Source organism: Lagenorhynchus albirostris, chromosome 15, assembly GCF_949774975.1.
Source record: "Lagenorhynchus albirostris chromosome 15, mLagAlb1.1, whole genome shotgun sequence".
Classification (NCBI taxonomy): Eukaryota; Metazoa; Chordata; class Mammalia; order Artiodactyla; family Delphinidae; genus Lagenorhynchus; species Lagenorhynchus albirostris.
Window position 1 is genome coordinate 5138233 of NC_083109.1, and position 17720 is coordinate 5155952.

Below are 17720 nucleotides of genomic sequence, written 5' to 3' on the forward strand. Positions count from 1 at the left end.
AAATGACATGTTCTGAAAGGTAATGATTTAGTTGTTATGCAAGGGGACATCTTCTAAACTTTCGAATCTTAAGAATAATGTATTTTTCTAATGCCAGTCCCTTTTTACATTTCATTTTATGAAGGGTTTTATGGGTGTGAGTGTGTGTGTGTGTGTGTATCACCATATATTTAAACATCTTTTTTCCTCTGTGTTCTAATGATCACTGTAACAAAAACGACTTTCTCGCGTGCTTATAAATTCGTCTTAAAGGTGGAAGGGTGCATCAAAATGTCTAGTTTCCGTGTAGAGTCGTATTCATAATCCAAGTAGATGGCAACATTCTAAATTCGCTCTTCTAATATTTTTCACAGGTTGTAGCAATTCTGCAGAAGTTCTATTCCAACAGTGAAAGTGCGTTGGGGTTAAATTTCATCAATGAACTCATCCTAAGGTTCCGGCACTGTTCTAAGTGGGTCGGGAGGCAAGCGTTTGCTTTCATTTGTCAGGTTAGCAGGGCCTGGGGGGAGCATCTACCCTGCACGTATGTTTGCCGTGTGATATCAACACACAGCACCAGGCAAAGAATCTCAGCCCCAGAGGACTAGCCAGGAACCTGGGGAGCAGCGGACCGAACCCCCTTATCTCACAGGAGATTGTGACAAGCCAGTTTGGAAAAGGGACTTGCCCAGGGTTACCCAGCCCTTCTGTGCAGTCATCCTATGCATAGTGACTGAGCACCTACTGTGTGCCAGGCCTGCTCTAGATGCTGGGGACGGAAGAGGAACAACCCCCTGCTCTCCGGCACTTTCCATCCAGGGAGGTGGGGGCCAGGCCCAGACCGTGCTCCCGTCATGTCCAGCGCAGGGCTGCTCATCACTGCGCCCGCTGCAGTAGGGAAGGAGGAAGGTGGGGTGAAGGGCACAGCAGTGGGGCAGCTCGGGGACCTTTCGTCTCTTTCAGGTGAAGGTCAACGCCTCAGGTCGCCCTCTCTACTTAGCATCTTGGAAGTGAGGTCATGATTTGTGTCTGGCTGGGGAGGATGGCTGTCATTTTGGATCGCCTCCGTGTGCCGGGCATCTTGTCCTACACCTGCTCCTAACAGTAAGGTCTGCCAGGTGTTGGGCTCAGTGCACCCATGTACTTTTAGACCAGTTGTTCTAGCTGAAGGAGTTGGAGCCCAGAGAGGTTAGGTAACTTGCTCAGGGTCACCCAGGAAGTGTAAAGCCATGATTTTCTTTCTGCTGAACTGTTATTTTAACAGTTTTAACTTTTCCTCATGCACACGGTCTATCATATACGAAGGTAGAGGGAACAGTAGAATGAACCTGCACGTACTTGTCACCCGGCTTTGTCAGTAATACAGTAAATCTGTGATCGGGCTCTACCTGAGCCCTGGCCCCGCAGCAGCCCCCTTTCCCTCCCCCAGAACCACTCGGCCTCCCTACTGAGGAACTCACCAGGGCCCCCTGTAGGCCCGCAGGGGTATCACAGGGGTACTTTGGCCATCTACTTGCAGAAGGGCAGTAGGGGACAGGGTCGGTGCCAAAGTCACAAAGCACAGGCCTGATACCACAGACTTTCATGAAGAAGTCAGTGCTGCCCACTATTTTGTAGAGAAAGGGTAAATGAGATATTTTTGCTTTTATTTTTAAATTCTTTTTCTGAGATTTAGACAATCCGCGATGAAACAAGGAAAAGGCACCAACTAATTTTGTTCGAGAAAAATCAGTTTTTTGGTGTGCCTTCATTAAAGCTTTAGAAAACCTACAGTAACACAAACAAAAGGAGAGTGTCCTCAGCCAGGAGAACCTCCCGGTGGGCACGTGGATCACTGTTTAAACGCAGGGAGGCGTCGCAACCTGGAGACGGGGGGCCGACTTTGGAGTCAAAACCTGTTACTTTGAAGCCTGGGTCTACTGCTTCCCTGCTGGGTGGCCTTGGGCGAAGAACCCTCTCTGCACGGCCTTTCCGTGTTCTGTAAGATGGAGTTCCCGGGGTACAGGCCTGCCTCCTGGTGTGGCCCTGAGGCTTTAGCGAGCTGACGCATCCGAGTAGCCAGGCACGGTGCCGGGGACCTGGAGAGCACCTGGAGAGCATATCAGCTGCTGTTGTTACCCGGCAGTGGGAAGAGCTGCAGGATTTAGAATCCACATTCCTTCCTTGGAATCTCCACCTGCTGCTGCCTGTGGGTCTTGAGCCTTTGGGTGTCACCACAACATTGGACTCACCTGTAAAACTAGGCTCAGTCTGATTTCCATGGCTGGCTATAAGAATGAAATGGGAGAATCCACATACGACTCTGTAAGTAGAGCAGCAGTAAATGCTAGGTGTTCACAGAGGGCCGGGCACTGAATTGGGGTCTGGGATTTGGCTGTCATGTGATAGGCGTGGTCCCTGTCCTCAAAGCCTGAGCTCTGGTGAGTAACAGGCGTGAAGGTTCCCAACCCTTGTTGGCGGGCGCTACGCTAGCCTTTGCAAAAATGATCTGCCATCCCCATTGCTACTCCATGGTACAGGTGAGGAAACCGAGGCCCGGAAAGGTGAAGCCACTTGCTCATGGCCACGAAGCTAGAAGTGACCAGGTTAGGTTTTGAACCTGGACCTGTCTGACTCCAAAGCCTTTGACTTCCCCACCAAATATTACACCACTTGTACCCCAGTGCTTGGTAATGAACTATAAAAGTGTTAACTGTGTTTCTAACCAAATTCGGTGGTTGAGATTTTAAAATTGAGACACACACACACACACACACACACACACACACACACACACACACACACACACACACACACTCCTCAGACCAAAAGATCCTGAAATTACTTCTTTGGAATTACAGAAGTGGATGTTTCTAGAAAAACCGTGCTCATCACTATTGAAAAAGGTCTGTTTTCCGGCTCTGGCTTTCTCTTCATCACAGGCAGTGGTGAGCGAGGAGTGTATCCCTGTGGACCAGTTTGTTGAACACTTACTCCCCAGCCTTGTAAGCCTTGCATCAGATCCTGTGCCAAACGTAAGGGTTTTGCTAGCCAAAGCTCTAAAACAGACACTGTTGGAAAAGGGTACGCGGACCATTTTTCTGAGCTTACAGATTTTAACCTTCATCAGGCAGCAGCCAAATCTCCTCTTTAGGGAGTTGTGGCAAATTGTGTGGTAGCGTACTTCAGATCTGTTATATAAATTTATATGTTAATTTTTATGCATAAGTTATGTTATTTATAAAATGACTAAGAATTAAGATAGCTCAGTTTTATATTTAATAAACATGCTGAAATGCAAAATATTACATAGTTTTCTAGAAATGAGGGAAACTTTTATAAACTTTAAGTTATGACAGAGACAGATTATGAAAGGTAGTCAATTTAAGCATTAACTATGGTCAGTTTTTAATCGTATTAATTTTGTGGTCAGTCAGAAAAAGTTTATACCCCAGCCTAGTCAGTTATTTTAAACCTGAACAGGACTTAATATAAGACTGTGTCCCTTGTATAGTTCACGTCTACACCACATATTCGGGAGAACATCTCATCTCCTGCCCTGCGTAGCCCTTTGTTGCCACTTCCCTCCCATCCTCCACCCCATCTGTCCAGCAACCTGCTCCCCGCTGCCTGTGTTCTGTGTTGCCAATTCTTTTGTACTGGAGGGAGGAAAAGATAATATTAAAAGAGTTTTAGTTATAGCTGAAAAAATATGCATGCCTATTCTTAGGAGTTTGTCTTTAAAATTTAGGAAACACTCTTTGATTCAAGCAATTTTATCATTTTAAAGGACTTACTCTATGAAAAATGGTTTATTGTCCTGAGATGTGGTTTAAAAAAAAAAAAACCAAACCAGAGTATGTTTTTGAACACAGTTCACGGCACATGTGATTCAATTTCATGTCTTTTTCTCTTTAGTGTATTTTAGAAATGCCGGTAACCCTCATCTTGAAGTCGTTGAAGAGACTGTCTTAGCGTTGCAGTCCGACCGGAACCAAGATGTTTCCTTTTTTGCCACCCTAGAACCAAAGCGGCGGAATAGTATAGACACTACCATGCTAGAAAACCAGAATTAGCCAGTCTGTGGTCACTCACAATCTGGTCATTTCATGTGTGGCATATGCTGCTCACCATACCTTGAAGGGGAACTGATTGTATCATACCTGCCCAGGGAGGACAGATTTCTGAAACTCTGATGTTGTGTGTGCAAATGACGCCTTTCCCATCTGCACTCACGGGAACTACTGCTGGGATGGGCAGGAGTCCCAGGTGGCCCGGCCTGTGCTGGGCTCCTGTGCCCCTGCCTGCCTGATGAGGAAATCTGTTAAAAGGCTGTAGAACCAGGTGGCTCACTGGGGGGGGGGGGGGACGGGACCTCCATGGCATCAGACTGCCTGTGAGCGGTTTGTTTTCTCTATTACAGACTATATTATTTAACCCCCAGCCAACCCCTCCCCCCCAAAAATCAAGTACGTTATTAGAAGCTTTTAAGTCTTTGATAGACTTGTATATTTGGCTTCCCTCATGCTTTCCTATAAAATATAGTTTATGGTATTATTTTTAACTGAAATACTGTACATATGTAAATAACTCTTGACAGGAAGAAAATATATTAATGTAAGATTAGCTTCCTATCAGTGAACAGAACAAATACATCATTTAAATTTATGCTCCACTTTGAGCTTTGCACTTTGGGCTGCAAATATAGCCCAATTTGTTTACTTTTGAAAAATGTGATAGTTAAAGAAATCTACTAAAGACTGATTTATGGCAGTCTTTCTAATATTGTACTTTTGTTGTAAACTGTACTCGGAACTTTTCCTCAAGCACTCACTCCCTCCTCTTCTTGCAGGAACTGTTTCCGTAAAGATAGGTACTGGCCTTTGATAGAGGCATAAAGCAGAAAGATTTTCATTCTTATATGGATATATTATCATTTGTTTAAGAACTTGGGGGTGGGGGGAAATTGATCACTGAGGTGCATGGATATTGACTTTATATCTGATGCTTTAGAGTCTTAACAAAAAATAGGAAATCATAGTTCTGATCACTCTATATAGTTGGCCACAAATACCAGTGATTTGGGAGGTTAAATTATGATACTCTTCAAATCTAAGTACACAGGACTTAGATTTCGTGCTTTTAAAATTTAGACTAAGGGAAAGATACTCTAGAATTTAAACAGGTTTTGCATTAGTTAATAACTCAAGGCTCTATAAACAGTTGATTAAATTCTGCATACATGTATGCTGAAGTTATTTTTCTTGTTTCTATTTGTATCTTCTCAAAGGCAAGCATAAGGGAAGGAAAGAGCAGCCCATTTGGGGTCCCAGAGCTATAGCTGCAAAGGGCACGCCAGCTGTCTCCATTCTTCCCTTGGATCTTTTTCTTATCTTTCTCTTCTTTTTTTTAAAAGATAAAATTTCTGGAGCTATATATTGAATTTCCTGGTATACAGGATGTTTTCCCCTCCCCCAAATTCCACTGGGCTGACTCTTTAAAAAGAAAGGAAGGAATCTATACCGTGCCAAAGAAAATAAGTCACATGTATGAGAATTTCACATTGCAACCCAGGATAGCATTTTGACAACTTCAGCAAAGAGTGACGTTAATACATTGGAGACTACATAATGAGAAAAAAAAAAAAAAATCAATCTATCTTGTATTTAGTACTTGCCTAAAGTAAATAGACGGAGGTATTGTTTTGCTTCAGTAGCAAGCAATCTTTGATTTATTTTTATTGCCTAGAAATTGAGCTTATCATGTTAAAATCTGTTGATCTAGCAGCAAGTAGAATTACCCAACTGGAATCTTGTATTCTGTGCAGAGCTTCACTTTCCATTAAGGAAAAGACAAATCAGTTGGTGTTGTGATGTGTAGGATTTGCCTCCTGAATCAGATGTGCTGGTAGAGATTTGTTGAGACTCTTTGGTAAATAATCTAACCTTTAAATTTTCAGTTTATGTGTTAAAATTCCTCTATCATCTAATATGAACGCCTTTCCAGTGGAAAGCTATTTTTATGACTAACTTCTCTGCAGAGAGTATGTTGAAAGCTTGCATTTTATTCTTCGTTGGTAACAACAGATTTTCCCAAGCTTGTTCTGGTTGCCCTTGCTGTTCTCTCCTGTAGCTTCTCCACCAGTTTAGGTCTTCACGTATTAACTGTTCTTAGGTGCAGTGTTGAGTGTCTGTGATTTGACCACTGAAGGTAAGCTTCCTGTTTTCTTGAGCACTCGGCCTCCTCCGGTGAATTAATGGAAAAGCACGAGATAGTTTCTCACAGGTACAGCTGCCTTGAAAGGCATCTCAACAATAGAACCATCTCAGCTTTTCCCCAAGTGGACATTTCCTCCTTGCTAAGTGTTTTCATTAGCGCCTTTCTCACTTCAAGAATTCGAGAACGTTTTCAACATGGACGGATTTTGATGTAGCTTTGCAAATTTTCAGGAAGGTCTGTCTCCCACTTCCGGAGTGGCCAAGTATCAGGTCTTTTCACTGTCAAGTTGGGCCCAGATCGGCTTGAAAGGGGTCATATTTATGCAATGTTGGTTTTTTCTTTCATGCTAAGAAATAACGATTTTTAAGCATGGCTAAAGTCTGCACTTTACCACCCTCTGTAGACGACGCATGCAAAGATGATTTAGAGCATTATTCACGCATAATTCCTACAGGTAGTTGGCCCCGAATTGTGCAATGATTGTATTTTAAACAGACATGGAGAGGAGGTCACAGTTGCCTAACAACGGCCACGAGCCGCCTCGTCTTCCGAGTTCAAGGAACTGACAGTGAGAGCAGTTCGGAAGCGGCGAGGAGGAGTCGGGGATGCGGCCGTGCTGGGTCTGCGGGGCGCGCGGCCTCCGCGAGGCCTCTGGTTGGGTCTCAATGCATCCTCCCAGTGTTCTGGAAGCGCCCGGGCCCTTTTCCCCTTATCGCAGACACGTCACCCGCGTCCACATGGAGCCCCGCCTTGGTTAACGGCGGGCCCGTCGGCCCACTGCGGGCGCTGGTGGTTCGGCCGTCCCGGAGGGGCCGCCGCGGCGGGGGTGGCGATGACGCGCGGCGGGCCGGGCGGCCGGCACCCGGCGGCGGAGGCGGCCAGGCCGTCGAGGGGGCGCCCTTCGCCCAGACCCCGATGCGGGCGGGCCGGACAGGCGGGGGGCGGGCTCTGCCGTTCCGCGGCCCCTCCCCGCGCAGCCCCGCGCCCGAGGCTGGAGCCGCGTCGGGGACCCGCAGGCTGTGAGCCTGGCGCTCGACTTGGCCTCAGATGTCTTCGTCATGCAGGTGCTGCTGGAGGATTCCGGGGAGGTGTTCCGAGTGACAGGCTGCCGCAGCGACATGACGGTGCGGGAGCTCAAGGAGGAGCTGGACCTAATAGCCGGCATCCCCTTCAGCCTCCAGCGGCTCCAGTATCTGGACCAAGGCAGCCCCTGCCCGACCCCTTTCCCGGCCCCACGTACTCCCTCGACCCGGGGCGCGCAGTCCCCTCTGAACCCGCAGTGGGGGAAGGGAAGCCCGCCCAGAGGAGGGCCCCCAGATGTCAAAACAAACCCCACCCCCGTGAAACCCCGGGTGGAAAAGCTAACCCTGGACACATAGGGATTTCCCAGCTCCAGAAAAGCCGAGCTTCACGTTAGACCTCAAATCTCCAGGCAGACCCTGTCTACAGCAAGACCCTAATCCGCAAGCAGACCCTGCCTGCGCTGGGACTCCAGGCCCAAAGCCCGCCGTCTAGCGTGGCCTGCCAACCTGAGCCCAGCCCTGTGCACGTCAGGACCCCAAGTCCCGAAACAGACGCTGCCGCCGCAGGGCCCTCCAACACCAGAACCTCAGATTCCCACGTCTTCATCAGGGACCCAAGTCCCAAAGCCAGCAGTGCCACACGAGACCTCCGGTCTGAAACGCCTGTCCTCAGCGGGACCTCACAACCTCGGGCAAGGCTGCTCATGTCAGGACCCAGATGGAATTAAACGTCAAGTCCCTGTGCTGGGCTGTGGGACACCAGAACCCCCAGCCCTCCAGCCAGCCACGTCCGTGCAAGGACCCCAAGTCCAGAACAAACCTGCCCAAGACTGAACCCCCAATCCCCAGGCTAACCATGTGACCATCCGAACCCCAAGTCCTCCCAGCAACCGTGTAGACTCAAGGACACTAAAGCCTTAAGCAAACTCTGCCCTCCTCAGGACCCCATGTCTCTCCATGAACCATATGCACGTTTGAACCTCAGATACAATCCTCAGGTGACCCCGGCTCACGACAGAAACCTAAGTCCCAGAGCGTGAAGCCTACTACCCAGATCATGACCCTAGACCCCAGAGCAGGTACATCCAATTCTGAGCCCCACTCTCTGCTTAACCAGTTGTGCACCTGAACCCCAATCCATCAGCCATCTCTGTCTACGTAAGGATGCCGGGGCTCAAAGTGAACTCCTCCCACATCTGGACCCCCAAATTCAAAGTTAACTCTGCCCACACCTGAAAGCTAGTTCCCAAGCTCACAATGACGACAGAAGAACCCGAAGCCAGGTGTCATCCGAAGGGCTCCAAGACATGAGATAAACTGCCCACACTAGGACCCCAAACTCAAGTCCAGTCTACCCATATCTGAACCTCCAACCTCCACAGAAACCACGTCCACACCGGCACTCCAAGGTTTAAGCCAGCCGTGTCTGTGTAAGGAAGCCAAAGTTCCAAACGAGCCTGGCCTACACGAGGGCCCCCAAACTCAAAGCAAACTCTGCTTGTAGTTGAAAACCCAAATCCCTTATCAACCTGATCCACACCAGAACCCCCAGCGCTAGACCAAACCCACCTATATCAGGACTCCAGATCTCGGAGCCGAACCTGTCCCTGTCAAGACCCCCGAATCCTGGGGCAGACCTGTCTGCTTCCTCACCCCCGGTTGCCACACTACCCAGGCCTACATCAGACCCCCAAATCCCCAAACAAGTCCTGCCCGCAGAAGGACTCTGCATCCCAGAACAGACCCTTCCCATACCAGGACTCCCAGACAGAAAGCAAACCTTACCTTCATCAGAACCCCAATCCAGAGCAAACTCTGCCCTCATTGGGACCCCAAATCTCAAAACAAACCCTGTCCACGTTTGAACCCCGAATACTGGCACTGACCCAGTCCGTATCAGAACCTCGAATCTCAAGCTGCGCCCTTGTGACGTCAGGAGCTCAAAGCTCGCCCAATCGGAATCGAAACCCAGCGCCCAAAGCTCACTGTGACTGAGTGAGGACCCCAAGGCCCCCTGTCCAGACAGATCCCATGGGGGAGGCACCCCGTGGCGGGCAAGGGCCCTAGAGCCCCATCTCTCCCTCCATCGGTCTCCTTCCCTCGGCCTGAGGACCTGGCTGTCCCGATCCGATCCCTACAGTATTTAGCATATGAGAACAGGATCAAAGTCCCCAGGCTCCAACATCTCCCCACCCAGTTGAAATCAATGCAAAAACACTTCAAGAAAAATGAAGATATAAAAAACTCTCTGGTCTGCTGCACAGAGAAAGTGAACGGCCAATATTGCAGAGAGATTGCAGTTATACTGCAGGGACCGGGAAGCCATGGAGACAGAGCTCTGAAAGCAGCTGGTCTCCATGAGAATCGTGTTCCCAGGCCCTGCGCTTCCGGGGCTCAGTTTCCTAATCTGTAAAGCAGAGCCCTGTGAGCTCTAGGATTCTCAGTGCCGTGTCCCCCTTTAGGCAGAAGTGACTCGGGAGACTCAGAAGGTATATTGAAGGCCCAAATCCTTTCCTTTGCCCTCTTGGAAATCGGTTAAGCATTTTTCATGATATGTTTGCTTTGCTATAGGGGTATTTGGAAGAGCTTTGGGGCATTTTTGAGGCTTTATCTGGAAAGAGATGTACCTGTGCTTAATGTGTTAAAAGTGAAGTGAGCTGTGGAAGAACTTAGTAAGAGTTCCAAAACAAGTAATTAGAAAATTACGTGTCCTGAACTACGGGTGTCCGGCACCCCTAATTTATTTTTGCCGATGAGCTATGCTGAGCAATAAATTCAAGAAAGCTAAGAGGGAATGAAAGGGATGGAGTGGCTTAACACTGATGTCACAATCCTATCACTCAGCAAGCACTTAGCAACTGTGAGAAGCCTGACCTCTCTCAAGCTTGGTTGCCGTCCTTCCTGTTGACGGCAAACGAGAAGGAGAGAAAGTACAGCACGTCAGTAGAAGAAATTTGGGCTTCTGCTGATGCATAACCAGCCTGATGCCTCTTTACCCACCTCAGAGGTTGCCAGGGAGGATCAAATGAGATAATGAGTGTGAAAACCCTGAGAGACACAAGACTAAAGGGGGTGAACATCTTCCTGGAGGCGGGTCACCTTTCCACATCTGTTGTCAACTCTAATAATTTATTTAGCCGGTGGTAATGAGTATTTGTCTAAGGTGAAGGCGGTTGCTGCCTGCCTGTAAAAGGAGAATGTGCTCTGATCTAAGAGCTGTTTAGCATGTGTGCACCGTGCTCTTGTGTTTCTCAGGGAAACACAGCCTTGCTCCATTTTTTTCAAAGTTGTTGGGAAGTCTTCGAGTTGTCTTACTTAGGCAAATGACTGATTATTCTCTGTGTCAGAACCACAAATAAGACCCTAATTAACAGATTTGCTAATCACTATTCCGCGTTTACATCCACCATCTGGAGTTGCTGGGGACCAAAGGGTACCAGCAAAATCTAGAGTGAGCGTCACGTGGCACCCGAGGAAAGGCAGGTCTGGAGTCCCAGCGTTGCTGTTCGCTGGCCGTGCGAGCCTCCGTCCACTCCTGCAGCACATGGAGAGGACGAACTTGGCTCGTCGTGAGGTTTAGAGCATGTGGGTGCTGGGTAATGGCACTTAGAAATCACTCAATCATGAAACCAAAAAACTCATGAATTCTACTCGGAATAAATGATAATCCAACCTGGGCAGAGTTGAGAGGTTCCATTCTTGGCACTGCTTATTGGAGATAACAAATGACTCTGTTATCCTTCAGCTAGGTTACAGGTGGCCATGAAGGAAGAAGTGTGTGTCTTTTAAAAAGTAAACTAAAAACAACTGCATTTTTCTTAAAATTTTCCACAATCCTCTTCTACTAATTCTGATGGTCTGCCCCAAAGGGTCTGAATTTAGGAAGTGTGAGTGGATCCACCCCCCGACCCCCATTCTTTCATATGAGGAAGGGGCTGTTTGGGGAGAACCTCCCCAACAGAGAAAGGATCTCTTCCATCCCACGTCACTGAGATGCTTATGTTACATAGGGTCTCCACTGGGGCAGCTTTGTCCCCCAGGGGCCATTAGGCAACATCTAGAGACATTTCAGTGGTCACAATTAGGTGAGTGGGCTACTGCCATCTTGTGGGTAGAAGCCTGGGATGCTGCTAGACGCCCTGCAATGCCCAGGACAGACCCCACAGCAGAGGGGCATCTGGCCCCAAATGTCAGGAGTGCCAAGGTTGAGAAATGCTGCCACAGACTACAATTTGAAAGATCCGACAAATTTTTGTCCTTATTACCTCTTTAAGCGAACTGATGATAACATTAACCAGAATTAGTTAGTATCTTAGTTTAACATCTATAACTTATATAACCGCATTGCACCACATCTGTAATATACAGTTACTTCAAGTTCAAGTAGCTCTACTTAGGGTTTGCCTCCTGAAATGACTTTTATTCACTCATGTATTTTTTTTGCCATAGGTCAAGTTACAATTACAGAATCTTATAAATCGTTGCCTTTTTTTTTTCGTTGCCTTTTTTTTTTCTTTTGGTTTGGCTTCTCTTTGAGCTAAGCCAAATTAATTTTCTAAAAAGCATCACTAACCACAAACAGACGGATGTGGGGTCATCAAATGAGAGTAGCGCTCGAGGCTCTCAAATTATCCTTGTGATACCCAAGGTCAGGTAATCTCTTAACTAAACCAATGTAACAGTTTATCTTTAATGCCCGATTTTTCTTTTTAAAGAAAAAAATCATTCCCTGGAGGAATTTTGATGGATGACGCTACGCTGAGGTGCCACGATGTTGTTCCTGGTGGGATTATTTCATTACGTATCTGGCATTATGATGGATGGACGGAACTGGTTTTGGCGGCTGTGGAAGGGGATTCCAGTAAGGTGTTTTCATGCTTCTTTAAATGGATATTATACTTCATGAACCAGCTGTAAATTGTGTGTGTGTGGGGGGGGGATTCACTTAGTCTTTAATATGAATATTTGGGTAAAAGTTTCAGAGTAGAGGGAAAAGATAACAAGGACTCATGTCATCATGATCAAGTCGAGTGTTGCCATTTGCCGTTTGGCTTTTGCGATTTCACTGCGTCCACGTAGCTGTGTGACTTGTAACCCACTCACCGTGCCCCAAAAGGAGCCAGGGCAGCACGTTTTCTATTCACGTGTCTACTCTGTAAAGTTGAAAACCTAAGTTAACAGTGGAGAATGCCAGATCACTTGGAAACGTGTGGCCCAGAGTGTTCAATGCTGCAAAAAATCCTCTGGGGGGGTCTGCTCTCACCCAAGGGGGAGAGACTTGGAAACACAGTGGGTGCCGTTAACTCTTGGCCAGGCCTTGAGCTGGGTGCTCAGCTGGGCTCTGGGGTGGGAGTTGGGAGGCAAGAGGAGGAAATCAGGGTGTCTACCCAGCAGTGAAGATGAATCATTCAGACACAAGGGGACAGGTGCGCGTTCTTTCTGGAAAATAAATTCGGATGAGAAGCTATGAGCTTGTGGAGGAGAGAGAGTTTACTTCTGGCTGGGATGGGGGTCAGGGAAGGCTGGGTGCGGGAGGGGCACTGGGATTAGGTCTGGGAAGGGGGAGTGGGCTCGGGGGAGGGGGGGCCAGGACCTGCTGCCCTGGAGCCTGAGCCTTAGAAGGAAGGGCGGGGCCCTTCCTTGCATAATCCTCTGGTTCCTTCCTGCTTTTCTCCTCTTCCCCTGCCTTCCCTTGCTTACCCCTCTGGCTCTGTGTCCGTGCCTAGACTTTCTGGCTCTTGCTCTGGACATGGGTGATGGGTGAGTCCCTCCTCTCTTGAGCCAGAATTGCTGTCACCCCGCTGGGGGCCCCTCACATCGCGCTTCGCCCCACACCGGATGCTGCACATCTGCGACCGGGTTCCTATCTGTCAGAGCCCGTCTGTAGTCCGTAGTCGGCCTCCTGTGCTCAGAGCCTTAATTCTCCACGTGATGATTATATCCCGGGGCTGTTATTCACCTGGGAGCAGAGTTCAGAGTGTCCCAAAAGTTAATGGAGACAATGGGCCCAAAAATAGACCGGAAGGCCAGGATCCATCACATCTCCAGAGACGCCTGTGCCCCTCTGGGGAGGCCGTGCCGTGTCGGCTGGGGTCTTCCTTCAGAGCCGTAACCCCCTTCCTCTGGACACCCAGAAAAGCTATTTTCTCTCTTCAAAACATGGACAGGAAGAATTTCCTGCCTCCCGAGCCTGGCTGATGGTAAATTCGTATTTCCTGGACGTGTAGAGAGAGTTACATGTCTTCCCCTGGCTCGTTTCCAGCTCCTCCGCTCTGATCCCATCACCAGCCTGCGTGTGGCATCCAAGCAAACTTTTCCTCCAGTGTCCCATCACCCACCAGCCAGGGGTATCTGCACTTCTGAACTCACCCAGACGCACGTGCGTGACTCTGTTTACCTCGCCCAGCTGTCTTGCCTCGGTGTTGCCGAAGATGCTTTCCACCGAACAACAAATTCGCAGCATTTTGATGACAAGCAGTGGAAGAAGTGGATTTCTCAGAGAGCGTTCATGGCGCTGTATGTTGCCTCACACAGGGGTCGCTCGGAGGCTGTTCAGTACCTTCTAGAACACGGTAATTCTGATAGCAGCCGAGGACATTCAAGAGTGGGGTTCTTTTGAGGGCAAGGGGGACACAGCGGCTTGCCTCCTGGTCCCTTCAGTAATGGTTTCCTGGACCCAAGTTTGTCAGCCACCAATGGAGGTCCCCATCGGGCCACTCAGTCCCTGTCTGAGGGGGTCTTTGGACGTGCTTATTGGAGGCTGTGTCCTCTCTCTTGCCAGGGGCTCAGGAAGACGGACCTTTCAGGACACCAAGCCACGGGGCTTCCTGGTTTATTGCGTCCGACCAGACACTCCGCTGGGGATATTCCCATCCTGTTTGTTATTTCTTCCCACCCGAAGTCCCGTTTCTGCAGTGGTCCGAGGGGTCTAGCCCCAAACCAGCATCCCTGCCTTGGTGGTTAGCAGGCTAGCCAGTCTCCTTTCTCCAAGCTCTTTGAATTTGCCCCAAACCCTCTTTTCATCTCTCCTCCACCGAAGGGCGATTACTCTCACTCTCTCTCTGTCCATAGACATAGAAGCCTTAGCCTGCCTTGTCTCCGAGTTAAAGGGCTTTGCATGAGGTTCTGTGGGAGTACGTTTTATCTTCCCTGGATGTAGAGTATTTTTGGGAAAGGAGGCCCACGGATTGAGGTGTAGACCTTTCACCAACAGTAGACGGTTGCAGACATCCCAGGCCACTGGCTTCCTCGGGAAAAAGGAAGAATGTGGTATTTGGTCAATGGTTTGGGGCTCAGGAGGGGGCCTCATCTGAGGGTTTCCCATATCAACTAGCCTCCAAGTTAGACCCCTCCTTCCCAGCCTTCGGCCTTGAGCCCAGGCTCTCTGTGTTGTTTGCCCCACTTCCACCAACCAAGCTGGGAAAGCATCTCAGATGCTCAGGCAGGATGCTGGGGCCGCACGTCTGTGATGGGTAGAGGTTTTTCTGACTCTCCTCCTCTCCTTCCTCCACTGGTTTCTGCACTTCTCCTGTTGTAAGATGAAATATGGGCTTTTCACAACCCAGCAGTCCGTTAAGCTCATAAAAAGTCATTTTCCCTCTGATGGAACTGTGATGTATTTGAAAGCACCAGTTAAAAAATTACAGCCAGCTTTGCAAAGTTTTCTGTCCTTTGCAGACAGTGGCTCTGAAGAGGCGCCAGGGCTGAGGCTAAGTGTTGTGAAAACCTATTTAAAACTACCTCACTGACCAGCCATAGCTCATAAACACTGGCTCCCGAAATGTCAACTGCATGTAATTGAATTGCCTTGTTTTCTGTGTCATGATATCTGTTACCCACTATTTGATTCAATTCAACAAGTCCGTATGGGACACCTGTCATTAGCCCATCCATCTGCAGGAGGCAGTGAGGAATTCAGCTGAAGTGAAGTCTGTCCATGAGTCAGGCTGCCCATCATCTGTCATTTCCCAGGCGCCTGTCTTCTCCAGGCATCGTGCTACGTGCCGGGGATGAAAACAGCCGTGATCAAAACAAGTGTGTTTTCTGCCCTTGTGGAGTTTATGAAGGGAAGTCAGCAGATTATTACAAATAATTAATTCCATGGTCAGTCGTGCGTGGTGTGTTCCGGAGACGTAGAATGTCTGCTGAACAAATGCAGGGGGTTTTGTGGGGAGGAGGGCTAAGGAAGGTTTTCCCGAGGAAGTGAACAAGACCTCAAGAAACATAGAGTTAGCCCAGGAGAAAAAAAAAAAAAAGGATGAGAGTGTTGTTAGCAAAGGGAATGGCATATGCAAAGATCCTGGGGCAGGATAAGGGAGCAGGTATACTGACGGGATAAAGCCAGAAGGCTGGTGTAAGCGGAGCATGGGCGGGCAAGGAAGATCACGGAGGGGGGTAATGCTGGAGTGATAAGGGGGGTGGGTGGGTGAGACAGAGCAGTAAAGACCTAGAACATCGCCCCAAGGGTGGTAGATGCCAACAATGGGATTTGAGTGGGAGAGTGGTACAGGCATTGCAGGAAGGTCATTGGCTGCTGTAAGAGAAGCATGGGGTCGGGGGGGGAAGGCAGTGCTGGATGCTGGGTGGGAGGGGGGAGATGCAGCAGTGCCCCCCTCCGTGCACTCGGTTATTCGTTCTTGCAAGCATTCCTCTCCCAGCCTCGGCCCTTCCCATGCTTCTCTTCTTGAACGGGTTTCCAGAGGGTTGGCTCCTGCCGGCAGGGGGCCCTCCCTCAGCCAACTTTCTTATTTCCCAGGTGCCAACTGTCAGGGCAGATCCCCCGTGGGCAGGACGCCCCTGCACGTGGCTGCAGCCATGAGCCGGCTGGACTGTATCAGCCTCCAGCTCAACTATGAGGCCTCCATCAACGACAGAGATACCAAGGGGGAGACGCCCATGTCCCTCGCCTGCCGCCTGAACCGCAGCCAGAGCAGGTGGTGGATGTTCCTCTTCTACTGGATGGTGAAGCTGGGGACAAAGGACCCGATGGACCCTGTCGTGAACAAGGCTTTTCAGAGAGTCGAGGCCGGGTTTGGATCCAAGAAGGAGAACAAAACGTAGCTCCACCTGGGAATGTTTGCATGTCAGCTCTGACTTGGGGTAACGTTCCTGAGTTCAGATCCACGGTGGCCAGTGGCTCTGGGTTAGCAGGAAGGCCGGGAAACGTGGCAGTTCCTCTGAATCAGATACGAAACCATCTGTCCTCTTTGCAAATGACTTGAGGAGGGTATTGATGGAAGTGGGTGAGTTTGTGTTCATTTCCTAAATCCATCACAGACCTAATGGGCTCCCATGCCAGCCTTTAATTTTGAGCTATTTGTTCATTGTATCCAGTAACGCTGCTTGGGGTGATGGGAACCAATTACCTTCTCTCCGGTCTGGACACCATCTAACACATTGGCATAATAGGGGTAATAGCCGTGATGAGAGTAGCTCTGTTGTTACGGTACAAAACCAGCGCAGGCAAACGTCACCAGGTCGTGGGCAGTGTGACCTGTGAATTTCAGTTTGTAAAATTCATGGCACTAGATGCTCCCTAAGCCAGCAATGTTCCGGAAGTTTTCCTGAACCTTCCTGGAGGGGTCTGCTGCCTGAGTCTGAGGTGGGGCTGGGGGGAGAAGCCAGGCTGACCTGGGGAGCATCTAAGAGCTTGGTTCTCCACAGGGGCGCCTGGTTACTCTTGGTGAAAGGTGACAAGCTGGCACTGGATTTGGAGGAGACGGTGTGAAAGGTGATGAGCTCGTAAGGGAGAGGATTCGAGCTGGGAGCTTCTTTTTTCCTTTTGTCCCATCCCCAGAGGTCCAAGCACCCCCCTCCCGCTAGCTTTCTCCTTTCCTGCTAGAACTGGGGTAGCTCCAGCGTCCCTACTGTGGGGCAGTGTCTATGCTGAACTCTGGGCTCGACACCCACAAAAGCTGCCCTGTGGGTGTGGGAGCCGAGAGGGAGGGCTGAAGGCTGGGGCGGACTGACACGCACACCCTTGTCTGAGGAGGGCACCGTGACTCAGCTGCGGCAGAAAGGCGAGCCAAAGGCACCTAGATCTTTGCAGAGCTTCCCAGAGCTGGAAACCTGGCTTGTAGATCTAAGCCCTGATTTTTTTTTTTTCCGGTATGCGGGCCTCTCACTGCTGTGGCCTCCAGACAGGCTCCGGACGCGCAGGCCCAGCGGCCATGGCCCACGCGCCCAGCCGCTCCGCGGCATGTGGGATCTTCCCGGACCGGGGCACGAACCCGCGTCCCCTGCCTCGGCAGGCGGACTCTCAACCACTGCGCCACCAGGGAAGCCCTAAGTCCTGATTTTTAAGCGTTGGCTTGAATTATGTTAAGGTCGGCGTCCGGAACAAAAGAAGTAGGAGATTTGAGGCCATGGCTGGGACTGCCGACCATCGTCAAACTAACTCATTTCACTGGGGAAACGGGTAGAAGCAACCTAAGACTCACTGGAACTTTCCCCGGCTCTGAAGCCACAGGGCGGGAATGGCCCTGAGTGTTGCCGGGTGGGAAGTGTTGTCCACCCTTCCAC

The 17720-nt window shown here is 49.6% G+C and overlaps 2 protein-coding genes across 2 annotated transcripts in view; both read left to right on the forward strand.

Annotated features, from left to right (window-relative positions):
* LOC132504722 (putative serine/threonine-protein phosphatase 4 regulatory subunit 1-like) overlaps positions 1–4427 on the forward strand; it is a 66019-nt gene extending 61592 nt beyond the window's left edge. Inside the window, exons 15-17 of the mRNA XM_060122286.1 lie at positions 354–488; positions 943–3042; positions 3877–4427. The gene's annotated coding sequence lies outside the window, so the exon portion shown is untranslated. The remainder of the gene's footprint in view (positions 1–353; positions 489–942; positions 3043–3876) is intronic.
* Positions 834–17297, forward strand: ANKRD60 (ankyrin repeat domain 60). Its single transcript, XM_060123759.1, has 6 exons — positions 834–888; positions 6896–7098; positions 7155–7380; positions 11935–12065; positions 13606–13771; positions 15955–17297. Exons 1-6 carry the CDS (start codon positions 834–836, stop codon positions 16257–16259), a joined length of 1086 nt encoding a protein of 361 aa, XP_059979742.1. The 3' UTR covers positions 16260–17297.
* Positions 17298–17720: the final 423 nt, after the last annotated feature.

Coding starts and splice junctions, on each gene's coding strand:
- ANKRD60 (XM_060123759.1), top strand. CDS start 834: ATGTCCAGCGCAGGGCTGCTCATCACTGCGCCCGCTGCAGTAGGGAAG. Junction 889..6,895: donor TGCAGTAGGGAAGGAGGAAG/GTGGGGTGAAGG, acceptor CCCTTATCGCAG/ACACGTCACCCGCGTCCACA. Junction 13,772..15,954: donor TCAGTACCTTCTAGAACACG/GTAATTCTGATA, acceptor CTTATTTCCCAG/GTGCCAACTGTCAGGGCAGA.